This window comes from Bos taurus, chromosome 21 (genome assembly GCF_002263795.3).
Source record: "Bos taurus isolate L1 Dominette 01449 registration number 42190680 breed Hereford chromosome 21, ARS-UCD2.0, whole genome shotgun sequence".
Lineage (NCBI taxonomy): Eukaryota > Metazoa > Chordata > Mammalia > Artiodactyla > Bovidae > Bos > Bos taurus.
The window spans coordinates 23247124-23271324 of NC_037348.1; the positions used below are offsets into that span (position 1 = coordinate 23247124).

General features: G+C 42.1%; 1 protein-coding gene across 3 annotated transcripts; it reads right to left on the reverse strand.

Annotated features, from left to right (window-relative positions):
- Positions 1-10264: 10264 nt before the first annotated feature.
- C21H15orf40 (chromosome 21 C15orf40 homolog) lies at positions 10265-16984 on the reverse strand. 3 transcript variants are annotated; one of them, XM_005221819.5, is made up of 4 exons: positions 16777-16984; positions 15412-15538; positions 13214-13341; positions 10265-11800 (listed from the first exon to the last, which is right to left on the reverse strand). In XM_005221819.5, the coding sequence occupies exons 1-4, from the start codon at positions 16876-16878 to the stop codon at positions 11705-11707; spliced, it is 453 nt and encodes a 150-aa protein (XP_005221876.1). In that variant the 5' UTR covers positions 16879-16984; the 3' UTR covers positions 10265-11704. The 3 variants fall into 3 exon arrangements, with proteins under 3 accessions (XP_005221876.1, XP_010815252.1, NP_001068854.1); XM_010816950.4 differs by lacking the exon at positions 16777-16984 and adding an exon at positions 16224-16451; NM_001075386.2 differs by having other exon boundaries at positions 10655-11800; positions 16860-16952.
- Positions 16985-24201: the final 7217 nt, after the last annotated feature.

Consider the following 24201-nt stretch of genomic DNA (forward strand, 5'->3'; position numbering starts at 1 on the left):
TCAGTCTCAGTTTCAGTGTCTTATTTATAAATCTAGTGGTGAGTGGGATTAAGGCACACAGTCATTTTACACAAACTCTAAGGCTTTTGCTTACATAAACATTACACGTTATGCAAAAGTTTAACTCTGTAATGTTCCCTTTCTTCTCAGTTATATGTAAATAATGCTGTATTTTGACTCTATTTACTTTTATGGTATTTAATGTAGGTTGAGTTTACAATGTTATTTCACCTCCAGATGTGCATTTTTGCTGCCTCCTCTTCTGTAAATCCAGTGATGCTGAAACTTCCTTTCAGAATGAGCACCATATTTCCCATCATTTTAATGGCCATTATAATGGTTTTATTCAAATAAAATACTTGTAAGTATTTTCCCTCAAATTTTGGTAGTTAGTCCATTGATTAATACGGTGAGATGAGCTTTATTGCTCTGTCCTCATATCTCTTGAAAAAAGTTCATTTGGTTTAAGAGTAATATTAAGAGCACAAGTTTCATGATAGGTCAAAGATATTAAAAGGCAACTTCCTGAATCTGCCTTCTGCTGCCTTCTTTCTTAGCAATCTGCTCTAGACGTTGACATCTCCAGATACGCTTCTCCTATATGCTCTGGATCTAACTCTCTCCTCCACACCCACTTCCTGCAAAGCCATCCTTTCAGGTAACTGTTTTATTACAAAAGATTTGATAAACCAAGTACTCACGCTCAGCTATAAATAAAACGTTAACAATAAGATAAGGGTTTTCCCCATACCCCTCTTCATTACATCAGTAGGAAACAAGCCAGTGCTGGTATACTAAGATAAGTCTTTATACTACAGAGTACTTAGCCCAGAGAGTTAAGAATGGCTTGGCTATATCCCAAGATCCTTTCTGAAAGCAGGTATGAAAGTGAAGTGTGAAAGTGTTAGTCACTCAGTTGTGTCCAACTCTTTGTCAGCCCGTGTGTTACAATCCGCCAGTCACCTCCATCCAAGGAATTCTCCAGGCAAGAATCCTGGAGTGGGTAGCCATTCCCTTCTCCAGGGGATCTTCCTGACCCAAGGATCAAACCTGGGTCTCCCACATTGCAGGCAGATTTTTTTACCATCTGAGCCACCAGGGAACCCCAAAAGCAGATGGGTTATTAAAAATACCTGTCAACTGATAAAGCACAGCCACTGACCTGTTGGGCCACACCTCTGGAGCAGGGTCCTGGACGCTGTCTGCTGTGCCAGCTATTGACACTAGTTAGATCTCTGGATCGGAGAAGGCAATGGCACCCCACTCCAGTACTCTTGCCTGGAAAATCCCATGGATGGAGGAGCCTGGAAGGCTGCAGTCCATGGGGTCGCTGAGGGTCGGACATGACTGAGCGACTTCACTTTCACTTTTTCATTTTCATGCATTGGAGAAGGAAATGGCAACCCACTCCAGTGTTCTTGCCTGGAGAATCCCAGGGACGGGGGAGCCTGGTGGGCTGCCGTCTATGGGGTCGCACAGAGTCGGATGCGACTGAAGTGACTTAGCAGCAGCAGATCTCTGGATCCAAGGGACCAGGGAGGATGCCTCTCAGAAAGCTCGGAAGAAAAGTGTTTTCCAACAGTACTTAAATATTTTCACACTGCTACAATAGGGCATATATGGTCTGAGTATCAACTCTTCTTGGAAATATGATGAATCCTCCTTTTAACATGGGTTATTTTTGAATTCAGCATGGGTAATTTATGTGGTGGTGGGTTTTTTTTTTTTTTGTAAATAGTGGTTATATCAGACTGCTCCCTGTGTATTTAAAATCAGGAAAAAATAAAAGACATGGTTTCTGCTGCATGTGGGAGAGACAGAAAAGAACATCAAAGCAACTTAAGGATCATTGAAAAGTAGAGAAGAAAAAAATAAGTGTCAAGTGAAATTCATCTCAAATAGGTAGTCTCTTGTAATAGCATATAGACTAAGCATAAGGAATCTTGGCTCCAAGTTTGTCTTACAAGGTATCCGACCTTGAGAAAAGCAAGCACTTAAACTTTGAGCTTATTTGTTCACCTGCAAAAATGGGGATACGCTTGTCGCTCTCACAGGGTTATCATAAAAACAAGTGACCAGACATATAAGAGCTTGAGAATGGAAATGAAAGCCTGTAACCATTAAAACCTCAGTTGTATATAATTGGTGCTGCATAAGTATTTGTTTAATCAGTGAGAGGGAAGGATTTGATAAACTGTAAAGCATGAAATTAAAAGATGCTTACTCCTTGGAAGAAAAGTTATGACCCACCTAGATAGCATATTAAAAAGCAGAGACATTACTTTGCCAACAAAGGTCTGTCTAGTCAAGGCTATGGTTTTTCCAGTGGTCATGTATGGATGTGAGTTGGACTGTGAAGAAAGCTGAGTGCCAAAGAATTGATGGTTTTGAACTGTGGTGTTGGAGAAGACTCTTGAGAGTCCCTTGGACTGCAAGGAGATCTAACCAGTTCATTCTAAAGGAGATCAGTCCTGGGTGTTCATTGGAAAGACTGATGCTAAAGCTGAAACTCCAGTACTTTGGCCACCTCATGCGAAGAGTTGACTCATTGGAAAAGACCTTGATGCTGGGAGGGATTGGGGGCAGGAGGAGAAGGAGACGACAGAGGATGAGATGGCTGGATGGCATCACCAACTCGATGGACATGAGTTTGAGTGAACTCTGGGAGTTGGTGATGGACAGGGAGGCCTGGCGTGCTGCAATTCATGGGGTCGCAAAGAGTCGGACATGACTGAGCGACTGAACTGAATTGAACTGAAAGCATAGTATTGATATAAAGGATGTGGTAGTGGTTCAATCGCTCAGTTGTGTTTGACTCTTGCAACCCAGTGGACTGTAGCCCACCGGGCTTCTCTGTTCATGGGATTCTCCAGGCAAGAATACTGGAGTATGTTGCCATTTCCCTCTCCAGGGGTTCTTTCCCACCCAGGAATTGAACCCAGTGCTCCTGCATTATAGGTGGATTCTTTACTAACTAAACTACAAGGGAATCCCAAATGAGGTAGGCAGATTGAGAACTAAAGATGTGTGATTGTTTCCTTAGGTGTATTATTATACAGATTAGCAAAAGAACAAAACATTGTATCCTTCAGAAAATAAACGCTTCAAATATGGAAGACAGAGAAGAATTCCCTGGCAATCCAGTGGTTAGGACTAGGTAAATGGCTTGGGTGCAGTCCCTGGTTAGGGAACTGAGATCCCACGGTGTGGCCAAAAAGAAGAAAGAAAGTTTATATCAAAGTTGAACCAAAATTACTGGCATTTGTTGTTTGGAAATTGACACTGGCTTTACAATGTTGATTATGGAACACATCAAATTAGTATCCTTTGAGATCAGTTTACTAGAGATTTAAGACAGGAAAAAAAAATTTTTTTTTCTTGAGTGCTAGAAGGATTTGCCCTGGAGGAGGAAATGGCAACCCATTCCAGTATTCTTGCCTAGGAAATACCATGGACAGAGAAGCCTGGCAGGCTACAGTCCATGGGGTCACAAAGAGTCAGACACGACTGAGCAATTAAGCACAGCCAGAGTATAATAACCATGGGTTACTGCTCTAAGAATAGTTTTTAGGTTCTTGAAACCATATAAGAAAAAGCCAGTAAGATTCCCAGCATAGTTTTGGTTTCCAAAGCTACATTCCTTATAACATAATGCTCAACAGACAAGGATGTAATGTTCCCTTTGTATTTTATTCCCCTAAAGGAAATATAAAACTTTATGACAGTTAAGGGTAATGAAATGTCAGTTTTAAGTTTAGAATCCCAAAAAGCAAGGAAATGATCTTTTACCCCGAAGATTACTGATATCACTAATTTTGAACTCTATTGAAAGCACTACCCTTTGTTTCTAAATAGTTTTTAACACCTTAAAAAATTCCCTAGACTTTGTATTCTGTTTGATTCAGTCAACTCAAACACAGATTTCGCTATGTATTGAAATCTATGCTCTGGACCTTTGACTTCTTTTAATTAGCACTACTGTTTGTAGTGAAAGGGAATTTTTGTTCTTGTTAGGAAATAAATACTCCCAGTTTGAGGTGGCTTGTTAGAAAACTTCAGTTAGCTGGAAATGCTATGTGTGAAAGCACTGACTCTGGTAATGTTAGATAAATTGACATACATATATTTATATATTTTATATATATATATAAATTCACTGAAAAGTTTCTTTGGGTTTTTTCTTTCACTGTCCTGTGTTTTAACCAAAGAAGCTTATTTGATATCAGTTCAATCACTCAGTCGTGTCTGACTCTGTAACCCCATGGACTGCTGCATGCCAGCCTTCTCTATCACCCACTCCCGGAGCTTGCTCAAACTCATGTCCATCAACTTGGTGATGCCATCCAACCATCTCATCCTCTATTGTCCCCATCTCCTCCTGCCTTTAATCTTTCCCAGCATCAGGGTCTTTTCTAAGGAGTCAGTTCTTTGCATCAGGTGGCCAAAGTATTGGGGCTTCAGCATCAGTCCTTCCAATGAATATTCAGGACTGATTTCCTTTAGGATTGACTGCTTTGATCTCCTTGCAGTCGAAGGGACTGTCAAGAGTCTTCTCCAGCACAATAGTTCAAAAGCATCAATTCTTCAGCACTCAGCTTTATGGTCCATACATGGACCATACACGACTACTGGAAAAACCAGAGCTTTGACAAGACGGACCTTTGTCTGCAAAGTAATGTCTCTGCTTTTTAATACGCTCTCTAGGTTTGTCATAGCTTTTCTCCCAAGGAGTAAGCATCTTTTAATTTCATGGCTGCAGTCACCATCTGCAGTGATTTTGGAGCCCAATAAAATACATATTAAATATATATATTTGATAAATAATATATATAAATGGGAACTTTGAAATACATCAGGCTTTGGTTAATTCTGTGTGAAAAATCTAATTATATAGGTCACTCAGAGAATGTTTCCTCTGTTTAGATTTATAAACTTAGATATTTTAAAAAATTTTCCAGTTTTGAGCTTAGAATGAATTAAGACCAACAGTAGTAAATATTCTTGACATCTGTAGAAATTAATGATATTAATTTTTAGATTAATGCTTAAGAATTCAGACCTATTCGGTTTGACATGCTGTAATAGCTAACCATATTTTCCTGGGTCTTGCTACATCAAATTATTTGGGGGCCTGTTCTTGACTGGAGAACCCCAGGGATGGGGGAGCCTAGTGGGCTGCTGTCTATGGGGTTGCACAGTCGCCGAAGAATTGATGGTAGACTATACCATTCAGCTGTAAGGTAGTCTGACACCTTTACTGGGACCAGCTCTTGGGGAAAATAGGGATGGTAGCAGAGATCCCATGAGCTGTGGAGATGGCAGGGGAGGGCCATGCTGGCTGCATGGGTCTCAGTCAGTTGGACTGCTGAGAATATACCAGGGTTGAAGAGGAAGTGACCTCAGCAGCTGGTAACACTGCTGAGGCCTGCATGTGCCAGAGACACATGCTTATCTGAGTAGTTCGTTATCAGTGCTGTCAGACTGGAAAATGGGATGAGCTGTGGATAACACCCCTCAGATTTTAAGATTTATGGGATGGCATGGGAGGAGGTTAGTGAGGACAAGTTGTTCCTCATCAAAATTGCTCATAAGTGATTTGATCACCCCCTTGAAGGATTAAGTGAAAGCATTTGTGCAAAGTAAACATCAATGGGTGGGGCACAGACTCAGTGCCCAGTCAGCATCAGGTTTGTGCCTCCAGAAGTAGAGTGGGTACCTCGGCCGACGTGATTACATAAAGTGCAGCTCACAGATCTCCAGTGTCTCTGTGTACTCATGGGCTAATTCAGTTGTTTTCACTCCTGGCCCCAGGGGGTATGGAGAGCCCCATGTATTAATTACCAGTTAGGTTTTCTCCGGGTTTCAGTGACTTCTGAGATGCCTTGAGGGGACGATGTGATGATGATCTCATGGCTTTTTTATACTGTGCTTTTAACTCACTAAAGGATCTCCTGCCTCTTTGAAAGAGGTAAATAAAACTGCTCTAACTGCTAAAGTCCAGAGCTTTTTTTGTGTTTGTGTTTCTCTTTTTAAAGTTTCCTTCACTAATATGTTTTGTGTGTATACAAAATAATACTGTAAAAAGTAAAACTAGACAAATGAATAATCTGCACCTAACCAGTGATTCTGCCCTGTTGTGAATGCTTCTGTCTGTTTTACCAGGCCCACACAAATTTATATAAATTTGGTCTATATGTTTTTCCTTTATTAAACTGAGGTTTTATATATATATATATATAAATTCACACGTGTGTATAATTCTTTGTTCATACAACAGATTATAACAGCCATCACTCCAGGTAAGTAGCCATAGATTAAAAATTAATGACTTAATTTTAATAACATGACATGGTATGGTATGGATATACCATTGATTATATGACCATTCTCCAATAGGTAGACACTTCGGTTTCCTTTTTTGCCTCTACTATGCCATGTTGCTTTTATCCATATATCCCCTGACGCTCTTGTGTGTTCTGTTGGGGTGGTCTCAAAAATAGAACTGTTGGGTTAAAAAAACCTGTATTATTTCATTTTAATAAATACTGCATTTCCTAAAGAAGTGTAGAAATTTACATTCCCATCAGCAACATGTGAGTTTGCAGGTATGTTTTCTCTCTTCCTCCCTGTGACTTCAACTTTTTATCTGGATGGCCACAGGCTTTTGTACCTTCAGAGAACTTGACTGGGTTGTGTTTCATTGCTGATCACTGTCATATTTCACCTGGGACACCTTCGTTCTGTAAAATAATCTTATTTATCCAATATTTTGATTGTATCTTCAAATCTTTGTTCCATTTCTTCGGTTCTCTCCTCCTGCTATGTGTTGGTTTTCCTGTTTCTGACTTATGGATCTCTCATTTTCCTTTCTTTGCTCACTTTTATCCTGCCCTCTAAACTCCATGTCATATTTTCAGCCTCTTCTCTGTTGTGTTGTTTTCAATAGGACCTTTATTTCTGTGATGCTTTTTAGATTTTATTAGCCACATTTCAGGTGCTCAGGATCCACATGTGACTAGCAGCAACTGTCCTGGCATCACAGTTCTATAATCGGACTAAAGGCTTGGGGTTCTGTGGACTTGACTTGCTCCCTTATCCTCCACGGTGCTCCAGTTCCTCAGGTATGTCTGGGGAAACCTAAGGCTCTGAAGAGATTTCCCAGAGGGACAGAAGGTACTCACTAGAGGATCCCACTACACAGTCTATTTGGCAGGTGTGTTCTTCACTCCAGTTAATAAACTGGCATCCTTTTAATTCCTTGTCAGTTGTCCAGCCCAATTCTGTTTTCAAAGACAGTGACTAGATGGGATATCTGAAAGCTGCAAAGTTAAGGGAGGCACTTGGGACCTTGCTGGCTCCACCAAAGCGCTGACCCACACTCTTGAGTACTCAGCCGGCCCTGGTTAATAATGCCAACACTCTGGTCTGTGCTAAACCCAGAATGTGAGGGGATTAAGTCTAAGGAATGTCTCTGAGGAGACCAGACAAGAAGGACCAGAGATTCTGATATTGGTAGTTGGGCACAACAGAAAGGGATTCCTAAAAGTACTCATTTCAGAAGGAATTGAGAATCCATTCCCTTCTTTAAACTGTGTGTGGGTTTCTGCTGTTGCGTTATGGTGCCACCTTTTGGATGTAAACTGAAAATCTAGCCTTATAAACTTTGTCTCTAGTCACAGGCATTAAGAAAGTCTGAAGTAGGGGCCCTTGATGGGTTCTCACATTTCTGTTCTACTTTATGGTTAAGGAACTACCTAACTGAATATCCAGAATGTAAGAGAGGGATGCTGGCGGCCTGAAGCCCAGAAAAGTACTGCCTCCTAAAGTGAGTCTTTCAGTTCAGTTGTTCAGTTGTGTCCGACTCTTTGCAACCCCATGAACCGCAGCACTCCAGGCCTCCCTGTCCATCACCAACTCTGGAGTTTACCCAAACTCATGTCCATTGAGTCAGTGATGCCATCTAACCATCTCATCCTCTGTCACCCCCTTTTCCTCCTGCCTTCAATCTTTCCCAACATCAGGGTCTTTTCAAATTAGTCAGCTCTTCGCATGAGGTGGCCAAAATACTGGAGTTTCAGCTTTAACATTAGTCCTTCCAATGAACCCCCAGGACCGATTTCCCTTAGGATGGACTAGTTGGATTTCCTTGCAGTCCAAGGAACTCTCAAGAGTCTTCTCCAACACCACAGTTTAAAAGCATCAATTCTTCAGTGCTCAGCCCTCTTTATAGTCCAACTCTCACATCCATACATGACCACTGGAAAAACCATAGCCTTGCCTAGACAGACACCTTTGTTGACAAAGTAATGTCTCTGCCTTTTAATATGCTGTCTAGGTTGGTCATAATCTCCCTTCCAAGGAGTAACCGTTTTTTAATTTCATGGTTGTAATCACCATCTGCAGTGATTTTGGAGCCCCCAAAAATAAAAATTAGCCACTGTTTCCCCATCTATTTTCCATGAAGTGATGGGACCAGATGCCATGATCTTAGTTTTCTGAATGTTGAGCTTTAAGCCAACTTTTTCACTCTCCTCTTTCACCTTCATCAAGAGGCTCTTTAGTGAGTCTTTAGCTGTTTGGAAGTTTAAGCACTGTAAAGGTGCCACCCACATGCACTGTTTCTCTCCATCCCCCAGCTGGCAAACTAGTGAGGAGGAGCTCACGGCCATCGGGAGTTCAACCTCCCTGTTTCTGCCTCCAATTTGGTCAGTGTAGTGTAGACAAAGCACCTAGCAGTGTCTGGCAAGCAGCAGGCACCGAAGTTATTAATTTACTATTCTTAATTAAATCATTTTTGCAAGAGTAATTATCATGTATTAAAGTGAAGATGATAGATTACATACGCACTGCTAGACCACCACCATGATATTATCTCCAGAGTTGGATAAGTATCTTTCAGACCTTGTTCATGGGCTGCCTCAAAGGCTGGACCCTCAGGACAACAGATAGGACAAGAAACACAGCAGTCACTTAAATTTAATGGGGGGAAGGCAGAGCTATAATCATATTATCTGACACATGTTATAGGGGTGGGGGTTTTGTATCCTTGTCCTAGGTCACTGGGCCTGTCTTAATGTTCTTGGAGGAAGAACAGGGTCCAGCTGAAGAAAGCTGCATTAACTACACTTTCACATCAGGTCAAGGTACCCAGGCCTTAGCTGTGATTGTTATTAACGGGGAACAGCCCTGTGCAGGTCAGGAGAGCACAGACTGCTAAAAGGCAACCTTGTTCGCTGAGGAAGAAAGGGAAATCATGTCCCCAGATACAGCTCCTGGACCAGTTACTACCTCTGGCAACCGCTTTTGATGACTGGATGTTCTTTTTTCAAAAAATACAGTGCGTTTCTCAAAAAAAAAGTGACTAGGCAAAAACGTTCCTATGTTAAAATATGGCTATTTAAATAGATGATTGTGGTAGATATTGTTACTCCTATCCAGACTCCTATTTCTGTAAGTTTTCCTAATTTGTATTCAAGTACTTCCCCTTCTCTGCTCTCTCCTGTTTCTGTTTAGGCTGAGCCCATCTCCAGCTCTAGGATGGACCTTGATTAGTGTAAAACAGTGAGAGTAACTCTCCTCATTAGTCACTGGTTTAGGCACCTTGTGTTACAACCTGGCATTCTCTGACAATAGGGGCTGGTTTAGAAACTTCGTGTGACCTGATCTGGGCTAAGATACAAGGAGAAGCTGATGGAGAGCTTTTGGAAAAGAAATACCAAAGCTCTTATGAGAGGCCCTTTTTCCAACTGGATAGGTGGATGAGAAGCCCAAAACTGCTGCCTTTTTGCCTCCAGGAAGGAAGTGGGCCTGAGAGTAAAGCTGGCACTGCTGACGTAAGTCAGGAAGGAAAGTAGGTGGGTCCTTTATGACATCACTGAACTGCTGATGAGTCAAACCAACCCCTAAGTAAACCCTGCCTCTGAGACTTTTCAGGTATGTGAGCTAATAAATCCCTTCACTGCTTAAGCCAGATGAGTTAGGTTTCTGTTACTTATCAGGGAAAGCATCCTAACAAACAAGGATTCATGTAAAGACCACAAGTAAAAAAATGCCTGTAGCGCACACACCAGAATAGTGTTGAAAAAGAACAGAAAGGATTCTGAAGCCAAGACCACGTAAAGCAGAGCACATCTGGGGGCAGACGGCGTAAGAGAAGGGAGCTGAGTGCAACCTGTGCTCTGCCCTTTACTCTGATTTCGGATGAGCCGCCGCACTGATTGTCCTTGGTTCCTCTCAACAAAATAAGTTGTACTGGACAAATGGCTCCCAGTTCTTTTACCATCCATCATTTTTATTATTGGTCCTTTTAGTGGATTTTATATTTTTAAAAACTTTTGTCTATCAGGTTTTTCTCATGTACTTATTAGACAAAGCAGACAACTGCAAATCAACTCTTCCATCAGCAAAGTTAGTAATTATTTAGATTACCTTAATTACTATAGTTTGTATTGAACATTTAAAAACAAGATACTTATTATTAGTTTTTGAAGCCTCAATATAGATATGACTTCTGACAGGACAGGCTTTCACAAGTATTGAAAATAGTTTCCAGATCATCTGTCTTCTTTTGAAGATCTTAGGAGATTCATAAGGACAACAGATTTGATGACTGGAGTTACCATCCAAGAGGAATATTAACATGAAATTACAAATCTTTTTTTTTTTTTTCTTTGCTTGGTAGTGTTCCGCTCATGAGATCTGAGTTTCCTGACCAGGGATTGAGCCTGGGCCGTGGCAGTGAAAGTGCTGAGTCCTAACCACTGGACTGCCAGGGAACTCTCTAAATTGCAAGTCTTGATTGTTCTTTCTTTTTAACAAAATGCTCAACAGAATTTTTAAAAGACAAAAAAATGCTGCATTTACATAAAAGTGAAAGTCGCTCAATCGTGTTTGACTCTTTGTGACCCCATGAACTACACAATCCATGGAATTCTCTAGGCCAGAATACTGGAGTGGGTAGCTGTTCCCTTCTCCAGGGTATCTTCCCAACCCAGGGATTGAACCCAGGTCTCCTGCATTGCAGGCGGATTCTTTACCAGCTGAGCCACCAGGGAAGCCCAAGAATACTGGAGTGGGTAGCCTATCCCTTCTCCAGTGGATCTTCCTGACCCAGGAATCGAACCAGGGTCTCCTGCATTGTAGGTGGATTCTTGACCAGCTAAGATACCAGGGAAGCCATTTACATAAGCATTTTAAAATATAAAGTTACACTACGAAGCAGTGTGACAGGTTTCCTCTGTCACTTTTAAACTGGATTAGACGGCAGTCCCCAGAATTCCAGTAATTGCTGTGGAAATATTACCATTCTAATTTACAACCAGGATAAACTGCATTCAGCTAGAAGCCAAAGGATCTAAGTTCTAGTTGCCATCTTGCACCAAGTGATCCTGAATACTCTCAACTTCTGAAGTCAGAAGCCTCATCACAAAATGAAAGGGGCTGAATCAGGTCATCCTAAATATCCTTTCCAGTTCTGTACTCTGTAATTCTGTGAAAACAGAGTAACATGTCCCGAGCTGTTTGGGATCAGGGATTTGAGAACCTAAGTTCCATGTCCAGTACTTTTAACCTTCATACTTCTTTTTTGAGTCCTGTTCTTATTAAATATATTTACACATTCTGTGTATTTAAGTGTATTTTAACAGTCTCTCCATCATTAGCAATAAAAAAAGTTTCTCAAGGACGTACTTTTCATTTCTTGCTTTTATTTCTTTTCAACTTGCTTTTTCAATTTCTCCAAGATCTCTTCCGGAGGTGTGGAGGCCAAAAGCTTCACCACTTTTTCACGAGATTTACCACCCTGGACCAAAAGGAAAAATCGGTGTCAGGACAACACACTAAACTTTCTAATGCTGTTAGTGACAGCAGACTTCAGTTGCTGAGGATACACCACCGTGTCCTTGTGGGGCTGTCACAGGTGGGCTAGTTTTCCTGGTAGCTTAGTGCTGCTTTCTCCTAGCCATTTCTGGTCTATCCAAAGACAGATTCCAGTTCAGTACTTTTTTCTTTTTCTTTTACAATTCCCCAGAAGTTTTACCTTCATCCATCAATTCTGTAGTAATAAAAATTAGGCATTTTCAAAATGAGTATGGAATCTGGAAGTACAGTATTCTGTTTTCAAGTAATATTTTTGTTTAAATTACCAAAACAAATATTGCAATATAAACTTTGATTAAAAATAATTCTAAATACAGGATTGCTATTCTCTATACTGTTACACATTTCTGAAAAATTCCAAACAAAACGTGACCACATATCCAAGTGCTATGATCCCACAACCGATTAAGACAACTATAAGAAGGATTTGTTTAGAAACATCCTTTAAAGAAAGTAAATTCTGAGCAGGTATTTATCTAGATGGGTAGAAGGTGCACAGGTGGAAGCATGGGGAGGGCTTTTAGGCAGATGTTAGGGCATGCGCGCTGGCAGAAGATCAGAAATGACCTGCTGTGGAGGAGATGCGGAGGGGCATGGCCTGATCATATGGATGCTTAGGTGTTGGTGCTCGTCGCTCAGTCGTGCCCGACTCTTTGCGACCCCATGGACTGCAGCCCACCACGCTCCTCTGTCCATGAGATTTTCCAGGCAAGGATACTGGAGTGGGTTGCCATTTCCTGCTTAGGGGAAGCCTACTAATCAATGGATGGGAGCTACAGAATATAGCACTGGAAAACAAGCAGAGTTGTAAGAAATATAAGCTTGAGTGGGTCTTACTCCTGCAGATTCTATTTGAGTAAGCCTGAGGTAATGCCCAGGAACCCGTGTTTTAGAAATCATTCCCAGGTGATTTTGATCACCACCTCTAGTGCAGACCCTTCTAGTGCAGAAGTATTAAGGACTTTGTATGAGCCATCTCTTTAATGAGTGTCTCCCAGTGAGCAAGGACATGCTGGACCAGATGTGCCTGATGGACTCACTAATGGAGATTACAAACACCAGGAAGCATTTTAGATGTTTCTACTAAGGTGATGAGTTGAGGAAAGAGACAAGCAAGTTTAATCTGACAGAGCAGGTACAGGCATGAACTCAGAAGAACTAAGGCATTTGGGAGGAAGGGGACTAGGAAGAATTATAGATTTTTGGTGATTAAATGTATATGAGAGTTAAAAACAACTGGTTTTTCAATTATTTTGAAAAGAAAAAAAATTGGTGTTTTAAAAGTAATGACTGATGTAGTACTCAAAGATGTTGAGAGAGAGAAAGAGAGGCCTACCTTATCCAAAACCACATCACTCTTCCTGAGTTCTAAGACTTTGGAAAGATAGCGACACAGCTCTGCGTTAGCCTCTCCCTCTGTCGGAGGTGCGGCAATGGCTACACTCACAGCCTCGGTTGTCACATCTGGAATGAGAACAGATCCTCATAGAGTTCCTTTTCTTCATGAAGTGGGGATATTTTGTAAAAGCATTTGCATTTGTCTGGCATACAGTAGGGATTCAGTGAATAACTGCTGAATGAAGAATGATGAAGCTCATCAGTTAAGGGAACATAAACATGCTACCACCATTATAGAAACCCAGAGAAGAAAACTGGTTTTCACCTGCTGACCAAGGTGGGCCCAGAGTCTTGAGCAATAATCTGGAATTAGGAGCTGGAAACTGCGCCTGGTCTGATAGGAAGAGCCCCAGGCAAGGAGTCAGGGGAGCTGGGCTTTAGCCCAGCAGTCACTGAGAAATGAGTGAATGAGGTAGCTCACAGATTGTACAGGGCTGTTCAGAGTTTCCTCATTAGGGAAGTGGCAGCACTGCATTAGGTTCACCTCAGTGAAATGCCTCTCTGATGTTTTTAAAATGTATTTATTTAGTTAACAGCTACATAGCACTTACACCAAGTTTAAGGGCACACAAACATATTTTAAGGGCTTTACCAATAATAACTTTATTCCTATAGTTTATCATCTCCATTTTACAAATGAGGAAACTGGAACCGAGAAGTAATGTGTTCGGGGTCACATAGCTACAAAGTGATGTTGTGATTCAAAAATAAACTTGAATTCATGCTTTGAAACCCAGGGACAATGAACACTGCTTTCTGAAGTGGTTCAGGCTTCCTCATCAATACAGCCTTCATAAAGAGCAACCTGCCTGCAGTCCTCCATGTCATTTCTGAGAGGAGTATATATTCAAAGCAGTTTGCAAATGAGCTTGAGCTAGTCCTACATTTGGGGTTACCCAGGCATTTCCATACTCATTCATCTCGCCTGTGTAAACATGGCCACAGTCCACAGGAATGAGACAGTAGAACAACCCTTCTCCTATCCTGTCACTGATTTTATGATGCAGTTTTCCAATTTTAGTATCTTTGAAATCCAGGTGTTAGATGGGAAAGAAAACGTTTAGTTGATGTGGATTTTGTCTGTCTTACTGGTACATAAAGTACCGTGTGTACCTTACAGTTGATGGCCAATTATATCTGATGAAACATGGTATTCCAACAGTATGCAGAGACAGTGTCCACAGCGACTACTTAGAAAATGCTGGCTAAGGAGGGGACAGCCAACACACAGCCACGCTAACATGGCCATAAGCACAAACCAGGCCCAGCACCCCAATTCTGAGGTCTTGTTTTCAAAATATTAAAAAAATTGGAATACAGAGCTTTAGTGGGTGACAAAGACAATCAAAACTACTCAGATCAATGCTTTTCAAACTTTTTCCCCCACTCAGAATCCCCCACCTCCACTCAATTTCCCCTGAAATTCCAACATTTAAAGCAAATGTCAACAGTTCTCAGGAGTCCTCTCTGCTTACCTCACCTGTGCCCACCACAGAGAACCCTGAGGCAATTTTTGGGGTCCAGGGAATAGCTTAAAAGCTTCTAACAGGCCAATTATCTCATCTGACAGATGAAAGAACTGGGCCTAGAAATATTTTGCATAGCTTGAACTGAAAACAAGCTCACACAGGTGTTGATCATCAGGTTCTCTCCCTCCTTGGACCAATGATCATTAAAAAATAACCGAAACATCTTTCTCTGAACGTTTCTACTTTTGGAATAGGACAAACTAAGAATCATCTAGGCTACATACGTTTCTGTATAAGTTCTTTCTAAAATACCTTTTTTAAAACTGAGGTATGATCGACATATAACAGCTGTACAACATAATGATTCAGTATTTGTATTTTGAACTGATCACCATAATACTGGCTAATAAAATATAAAAAAAGAGTGTTCAGTGGTTTTTCATCTAACTTGGTATGCTTTAAATATATACATATTCAGTTTTAAGCACTAGATTATACCTTTAAATTAGAATTCAGAGTTTAAAAATGGAGGAGCCTCTAACTGCAGACGTGAAAAATACACTTGACCATACAGGATCAAGTTTCAGCAAACTAAGGCAAAAGACGGATGGAGCAGGGGACAGCTGAGTCCTTCATACAAGATCCCTACCCCAGGGTCCAAGTATACCTGTCACAGCATTTTGTTTGGAACCCGGTTTGGCATGGATGGCTATGCTGACACCGCCTTTAGGATCAACTGTCACAGGACCTAAGGGAGGAAGTGGTCTCTCTGGTTCCTTGCTCTGGTTTTTACCCTAAAACGACAAGAACAACCACACTACAGCTTCACAGTTTACAAAACACTTTCCCACGCATTTGATCCTGCCAGGATTCCTTTTCACCCTTAACCAAGGCAAATTAGGCTGATTAGTCATGTCCAAGGATTTCTGGTCATCTAGAATGGTCTTCCAACATCTTTCACGGCTCAAATCAATTATTCCACAAAGCCTCCCCATCAACTCCACTGTTTTTTTCCTGCCTTGGTAAACCTTAGAGCCGGCTCCTTTGCATTTCCCATTCCTCAGGGGCAGCGACTATTCATTATTTATCTTTGTATTTCAAGCAGCACAAGTTAAACGTTTGTGAACAACCACGGCTGGACGTGTTTATAAGGGGGGAGGGGTGGAGAAAAAAGGAACAACAGTGGTATTTAAAGGACTTATTGTTATTTAGCCGCTAAGTCGTGTCTGACTCTTTCCGACCGCGTGGACTGTAGCCCGCCAGGCTCCTCTGTTCATAGGATTTCCCAGGCTAGAATACTGGAGTGGGTTGCCACTTCTTCCTCCAGGGGATCTTCCCAACCCAGGGATCGGATCTCTGTTTCCTGCACTGGCAGGCGAACTCGTCGCCGCTGAGCCACCCGGGAAGCTGATTTAAAGAACTACTATGTGTCAGAAGCCGTACTAGGAACTTTCTACTCAACAAACATAAACTGCGCACCAGGGGAGTGTGGAAGCAAAGGATGAGTAAAGATGAATAAGGACACATGGCCCTTGCCCTCAAGGAGCCCGGACTGTGGACTGGTACACTGTGCTAGGAGCGCCGACCACACACCCACTGGGCATCACCGCGCAGCGAAGGAGGAGGCAGTTCGGCCTCGAGACGCCGGGGAAGCTCCCAGCAGGAAGCAAATTTAGAGCCGAGTCTTAGGAACCAACCGAAATCGGCCCTGCAGAGACAGTGGAAGGGAAATGGGAAGTGGTGGGTTCCCGACGGAGGGGTGGGAAGACAGTCGAGGGAAGGAAAGGGGACTGAACGCTGGCGAGCCTCCCAGGGAAGTACAGGCCACACCGCGCTGCCGGAACACGAAGCGCGAGCCTGGGAGTGCGAAAGCGAGGCCGGAGGGGCGGCAGTCACCGCTCGGGGAGAGGCACGCGCGACGCCGGCCCAGGTGCTCGACCTCTCCGGGTGGCCTGCGGCGCAGCCGAGTCGGGTGGGGAGAAGGAGGCCTGGGACTCGGAGACAACAAGCGGTTAGCGGAGCTTCTACCCACCCGCGTGTCCCGCTTCTCTCCCGCGCTCCTCAACCAGCATTCCTGCGGCCCACCCTCCCGCGGCCACGGGAATTGCCACTGGCCTTGTTCGTCGCACCACATTTCTTAGGCATGTCGCCCAAAGGGAGCCGGGTGACAGCCCGAGAACCAGATCCAGCTTCGAGCAGCCTCAACCCGTAGCCTAACAGCTGCATCCCAGCCAGGCGACGGAAGAGCCCTCTGCGCCTGCGCATGCAGCAGCGGAGAGTGGCCCAGTTGGCCTGAGCCTCCGCTCGGGCACGAGGGCGACGCCTTCTGGCTGGCCGGAGCACGACTCCTTCTTCCTGGAAAGACCTGAAGAACTACTGCATGCATGCTCAAGTCGTTAAGTCGTGTCCGACTCTTCCGAGACCCCACGGACTGTAGCCCGCCAGGTTCCACAGTCCACGCAGTTTTCTAGGCAAGAGTGGAGTGGGTTACCATTTCATCTTCCAAGGGATCTTCCCCACCCAGGAATCGAACCCATGACTCTTGGGTCTCCTGTATTGGCAGGCAGATTATTTACCACTGTACCTCCTGGGAAGCCATGAAGAGATACTGCAAATGGTTAAAAAAAAAAAAAGGGGAGGGGGTGGTCTATGATCCAAATGGCAGGAAACCCATTATTAATGTTTATACTTGTTCCTATTTTCTCTTTAATTTCTTTCAGGTTTTAGTAAAGTTGAATTTAAAAACTCAATGTTGTCTTAGCTTTTGCCAATGGAGAAGATGGAAAATGGATTTTTCAAGTGTACAAAGTAGGCAAGAGTAATGAGCCGTGTAGCTTTGGGAGCTAGGATACTATAGCACCATGCTGTCTTAGGAATGATGCATTGTCTAGTTCAAGGGACAGTTTTCAGGTTTTGAATCTCAATGACTGGAACAGGGAAGCAAAAAGGAGATGGTTTGGAGCAGATAGGACTTGAAAGGGAAAAGATTTGTCTAAAACACACTGCATTTGAAGATCTGGCTCTTTAATATCCTATAAGGTTGTCTATTTCCAGGTAAAGTTTTTTCTTGCAAATTAAAGTACTACTTATGTGGGCCTAAAAGAAGGACCATTTGATAACTCAAATAAATTATCACAATTTGTTGGACAGATACTGGAGTAATTACACTTAAAAAAATAGAAAATTCTCATATTTTGCAGTAAATACAGATTGGCAAAGTATCTTTCAGGGTCTTATTGTAAAGTTTGAAAATAGTGACATGTTATTTTGGGACCCAGCAAAATAGTTTCCTAACTTTATGGCTTGGGAGATAGACCTGGGTTTAAATTTGACTTCCCACTACTTACTGACCTTTTAAAACATGAATTTCTTGGCCTGTGAAATGGGTCTTATAATAGTACTTTTCTCATATGATGTCGTGAGAAGCAAATGAGAATGTGTGGCAACTGTTGGTGGGAATGCAAACTAGTATAGCCACTATGGAGAACAGTGTGGAGATTCCTTAAAAAACTGGAAATAGAACTGCCATACGACCCACAATCCCACTGCTGGGCATACACACTGAGGAAACCAGAATTGAAAGAGACACGTGTACCCCAATGTTCATCGCAGCACTGTTTATAATAGCCAGGACATGGAAGCAACCTAGATGTCCATCAGCAGATGAATGGATAAGAAAGCTGTGGTACATATACACAATGGAGTATTACTCAGCCATTAAAAAGAATACATTTGAATCAGTTCTAATGAGGTAGATGAAACTGGAGCCTATTACACAGAGTGAAGTAAGCCAGAAAGAAAAACACCAATACAGTATAATAACGCATATATATGGAATTTAGAAAGATGGTAACAATAACCCTGTATGCAAGACAGCAAAAGAGACACAGATGTATAGAACAGTCTTTTGGACTCTGTGGGAGAGGGAGAGGGTGGGATGATTTGGGAGAATGGCATTGAAACATGTATATTATCGTATGTGATAATATATGATATGATAATATATGATATAATATATGATAATCATATATTATCATCGCCAGTCCAGGTTCGATGCATAATACAGGGTGCTCAGGGCTGGTGCACTGGGATGACCCAGAAGGAGGGTATGGGGAGAGAGGTGGGAGAAGGGTTCAGGATGGGGAACACATGTACACCCATGGCAGATTCATGTCAATGTATGGCAAAACCACTATAATATTGTAAAGTAATTAGCTTCCAATTAAAATAAATAAATTTGTATTAAAAAAAAAGAGAGAGAATGTGTGTCAAGTGCTCAGTGCAGATCCTGGTGTACAGGAGTCACTCAGGCAGTTCTTTTAATAGGAAATGATAGCGTGACGTTCCTTACCCTCTATCAGAGGAAATAACAAAAATAGTTCTCTCTCACCTACCGAGAGCAGTGGAGAAAAACCCAAGACTGCAAAAAACTGGTGAAGCAGCAGATGGCAGCACTTGTTTCCACTGTAGATGTTTAAGTAAGTTGAGTTGCATTATGTCCATAAACAAAAAGAGCTTCCCGAGTGGCGCCTGCCTGCCAATGCAGGAGAGACAGGAGAAGTGGGTTCGATCCTTGGGTCAGGAATATCCCACGGACAGAGGAGCCTGGCGGGCTACAAACCATGGGGTCACAAAGAATCGGACACGACTGAGCGTCTAACACACCTAAATAAAAATAAAGCTACTAGAAGATCTTGCAGAACCACTCCAAGGAATTTTTGAGAAGAAAACATTTTGAAATACATGTGCAACCAAGCATGCACTGGACTGCACTTTACAACAGCCAAAAAGTGGAAATAAACATATTGATGGGGAGATAAATGGATAAAGAAAAAGAGACCTATGTACACAATGGAACATGACCCTGACAGAAGAAAATGACATAATGTGATTTTCAGGAATATTGATAAAACTAGGGATGATCAAACAACATGAAGAAACTCAAAATCAGAAAAAGATATATATCTTTAGATATCATTTATAGCTGGAATTGATAAACACCCACCAATTTATTCACTGAGAAACATGAAGACTCAGAGACCTAGAAAACAATCTTCTGATTATTAAGGAGAAAGCAAGTGGAAAGGGATAAAATAGAAGGTTAGAGTAAGCAAATATACTCATTGCATGTAAAAAAAGTAATCATCAAAGACCTAGGTATAACAAAGGATTTCTGTGAACACACTGTAATGAATTCCATGGGGAAAAATGCAAATATGAATATATATATATGTAAAACTGAAAACACATTCAGTTCACCTGCCACTCACAACACATTGTATATCACTGTTACTACAATATAGAATAAGGATTAATTTAAAAAAGAAAGCTAGGGAAGAACACACAAGCTTTTGGATATTTGTTCAGGTACGTTCCACACTAGATTACAGCCTTGAATGAAAACTCTCATAAAGCTTTCATTTCCAGAGTAACCACAGTTGGGCACTAGAAAATCCAGCAGCCTTGTGGCCATTCCCAGCAACAGTTACATTAAAAGTTTTGCTTATGAGTACCATGTTGTTCAGTCGCTAAGATGTGTTCAACTATTTGCAAACCCATGGACTGTAGCACGCCAGCATCTCTATCCTTCACTATCTCCCAGAGTTTGCTCAGATTCGTGTCCACTGAGTCAGTAATGCTATCTAACCATCTCTTCCACTGCCACCTCCTTCTCCTTTTCCCTTCAGTTTTTCCCAGCATCAGGGTCTTTTTTATGAGTCAGCTCTTCACATCAGGTGGCCAAAGTAATGGAGCTTCAGCTTTAGCAACAGTCCTTCCAGTGAATATTCAGGGTTGATTTTCTTTAGGATTGACTGGTTTGATATCCTTGCTGTCCGATGGACTCTCAAGAGTCTTCTCCAGCACCACAATTTCAAAACATTAATTCTTCGATGCTCTGCCTTCTTTATTATCCAGCTCTCACACCCATACATGACTACTGAAAAGATCATCAGTTCACTTCAGTCACTCAGTCGTGTCTGACTCTTTGCGACCCTATGAACCTCAGTATGCCAGGCCTCCCTGTCCATCACCAAATCCTGGAGTCCACCCAAACCCATGTCCATTGAGTCGGTGATGCCATCTAACCATCTCATCCTCTGTCATCCCCTTCTCCTGCCCCAATCTTTCCCAGCATCAGGGTCTTTTCAAATGAGTCAGCTCTTCGCATGAGGTGGCCAAAGTGTTGGAGTTTCAGCTTCAACATCAGTCCTTCCAATGAACACCCAGGACTGATCTCCTTTAGGATGGACTAGTTGGATTTCCTTGCAGTCCAAGGGACTCTCAAGATTCTTCTCCAACACTACAGTTCAAAAGCAATTATTCGGTGCTCAGCTTTCTTCACAGTCCAACTCTCACATCCATACATGACCACTGGAAAAACCACAGCCTTGACTAGACAGACCTTTGTTGGCAAAGTAATGTCTCTGCTTTTTAATATGCTATCTAGGTTGGTCATAACTTTCCTTCCAAGGAGTAAGCGTCTTTTAATTTCATGGCTGCAATCACCATCTGCAGTGATTTTGGAGCCCCCCAAAATAAAGTCTGACACTGTTTCCACTGTTTCCCCATCTATTTGCCGTGAAGTGATGGGACTGGAAGCCATGATCTTAGTTTTCTGAATGTTGAGCTTTAAGCCAACTTTTTCACTCTCTTTCACTTTCATCAAAAGGCTCTTTAGTTCCTCTTCACTTTCTGCCATAAGGGTGGTGTCATCTGCATATCTGAGGTTATTGATATTTCTCTCGGCAATCTTGATTCCAGCTTGTGCTTCTTCCAGCCTAGCTTTTCTCATGATGTACTCTGCATATAAGTTAAATAAGCAGGGTGACAATATGCAGTCTTGATGTACTTCTTTTCCTATTTGAAACCAGTCTGTTGTTCCATGTCCAGTTCTAACTGTTGCTTCCTGACCTGCATACAGATTTCTCAAGAGGCAGGTCAGCTGGTCTGGTATTCCCATCTCTTTCAGAATTTTCCACAGTTTATTGTGATCCACACAGTCAAAGGCTTTGGCATAGTCAATAAAGCAGAAATAGATGTTTTTCTGGAACTCTCTGGCTTTTTCCATGATCCAGCGGATGTTGGCAATTTGATCTCTGGTTCCTCTGCCTTTTCTAAAACCAGCTTGTACATCTGGAAGTTCACGGTTCACATATTGCTGAAGTCTGGCTTGGAGAATTTTGAGCATTACTTTACTAGCATGTGAGATGAATGCAACTGTGTGGTAGTTTGAGCATTCTTTGGCATTGCCTTTCTTTGGGATTGGAATGAAAACTGACCTTTTCCAGTCCTGTGGCCACTGCTGAGTTTTCCAAATATGCTGGCATATTGTGGCACTTTCACAGCATCATCTTTTAGGATTTGAAATAACTCAACTGGAATTCCATCACCTCCACTAGCTTTGTTTGTAGTGATGCTTCCTAAGGCCCACTTGACTTCACATTCCAGGATATCTGGAATTGACATCCTGGAATGGAAAAGATCATAGCCTTATCTATATGGACCTTTGTCGGCAAAGTGATATCTTTGCTTTTTAATACACTGTCTAGGTTTCTCATAGCTTTCCTGCCCAGAAGCAATTGTCTTCTAATTTTATGGCTGCAGTCACCATCTGGAGTGATTTTAGAGCCCAAGAAGAGGAAATCTGTCACTGCTTTCACCTTTCCCCCTTCTATTTGTCATGAAGTAATGCGATCGGATGCCATGATCTTTGTTGTCGTTCAGTTGCTCAGTCGTGTCCGACTTTGTGACCCCATGGACTGTAGCACACCAGGCTTCCATGTCTTTCACCATCTCCCAGAGCTCACTCAAACCCATGTCCATTGAGTCAGTGATGCCATCCAACCATCTCTTCCTCTGTCATCCTCTTCTCCTCCTGTCTTCTATTTTTCCCATCATCAGGGTCTTTTCCAGTGACTTGGGTTTCTGCATCAGATGACCAAAGTATTGGAGGTTCAGCTTCAGCTTCTGTTCTTCCAATGAATATTCAGTGTTGATTTCCTTAGGATTGACTGGTTTGTTCTTTTTGCAGTCCAAGGGACTCTCAAGTCTTCTCCAGCACCACAGTTTGAAAGCATCAATTCCTCGGGGCTCAGCCTTCATTATGGTCCAACTATCATATCCATATGTGACTATAGGAAAAACCATAGCTTTGACTACATGAACCTTTGTCAACAAAGTAATGTCTCTGCTTTCTAATATGCTGTCTAGGTTTTTCATAGCTTTTCTTTCAAGGAGCAAGGATCTTTCATTTCACGGCTACAATCCCTGTGATCTTTTTTTTTTTTTATGTTGAGTTTTAAGCTGGCTTTTCCACTTTTCTCCTTCACTCTTATCAAGAGGCTCTTTAGTTCCTCTTTGCTTTCTGCCATTAGAGTGGTATCATCTGCATATCTGAGGTTGTTTATATTTCTCCCAGCAATCTTGACTCCAGCTTATAACTCATCCAGCCTGGCATTTTTCACAATGTGCTCAGAATATAGGTTAAATAAACAAGGTGACAGCAGACAGCTGTGTGGTACCTCATTCTCAATCCTGAAGCAATCAGTCGTTCCCTATAGTGTTCTAACTGTTGCTTCTTGACCCACATACAGGTTTCTCAGGAGACAGGTAAGGCGGTCTGGTATTCTCATCTCTTTAAGAATTTTCCACAGTTTGTTATGATCCACACAGTCAAAGGCTCTAGCATAGTCAATAAAACAGAAGTAGATGTTTTTCTGGAATTCCCTTGCTTTCTCTATGATCCAGCAAATGTTGGCAATTTGATTTCTGGTTCCCCTGCCTTTTCTAAACCCAGCTTGAATACCTGGAAGTTCTTGGTTTGTCTACTGCTGAAGCCTAGCTTGGAGGATTTTGAGCATAACCTTACTAGCATGGGAGATGAGTGCAATTGTTCAGTGGTTTGAAAATTCCTTAGTACTGCCCTTCTTGGGGATTGGGATGAGGATTGACCTTTGCCAGTCCTGTGGCCTCTGCTAGGTTTTCCAAATTTGCTGACATATTGAGCGCAGCACTTTAATAGCATCATCTTTTAGGATTTTAAATAACTCGCTGGAATTCCATTCCCTCCACTAGATTTATCGGCTGCATTGTTTCCTAAGGCCCACTTGACTTCACACTCCAGGATGCCTGACTCTGAATGAGAGACTACACCATTGTGGTTATCCAGATCATTAAGATCTTTTTTGTACAGTTCTTCAGTGTATTCTTTCCATCTCTTCTTGATCTCTTCTGCTTCTATTAGGTCATTACCAGTTCTGTCTGTCCTTTATTGTGCGCATCTTTGAATGAAATGTTCCTTTGATATTTCCAATTTCTATGGCTACCGACTTTAAAAAAAATTACCTATCTATGCACCCACTAGATGAGGCACCAAGTCTGCCACAAAACTTCCTGTTCATAATCCAGCACTAGCCCCTAAAATAAGGAAATTGTGAACATGCGCTGCTGCAGAAGA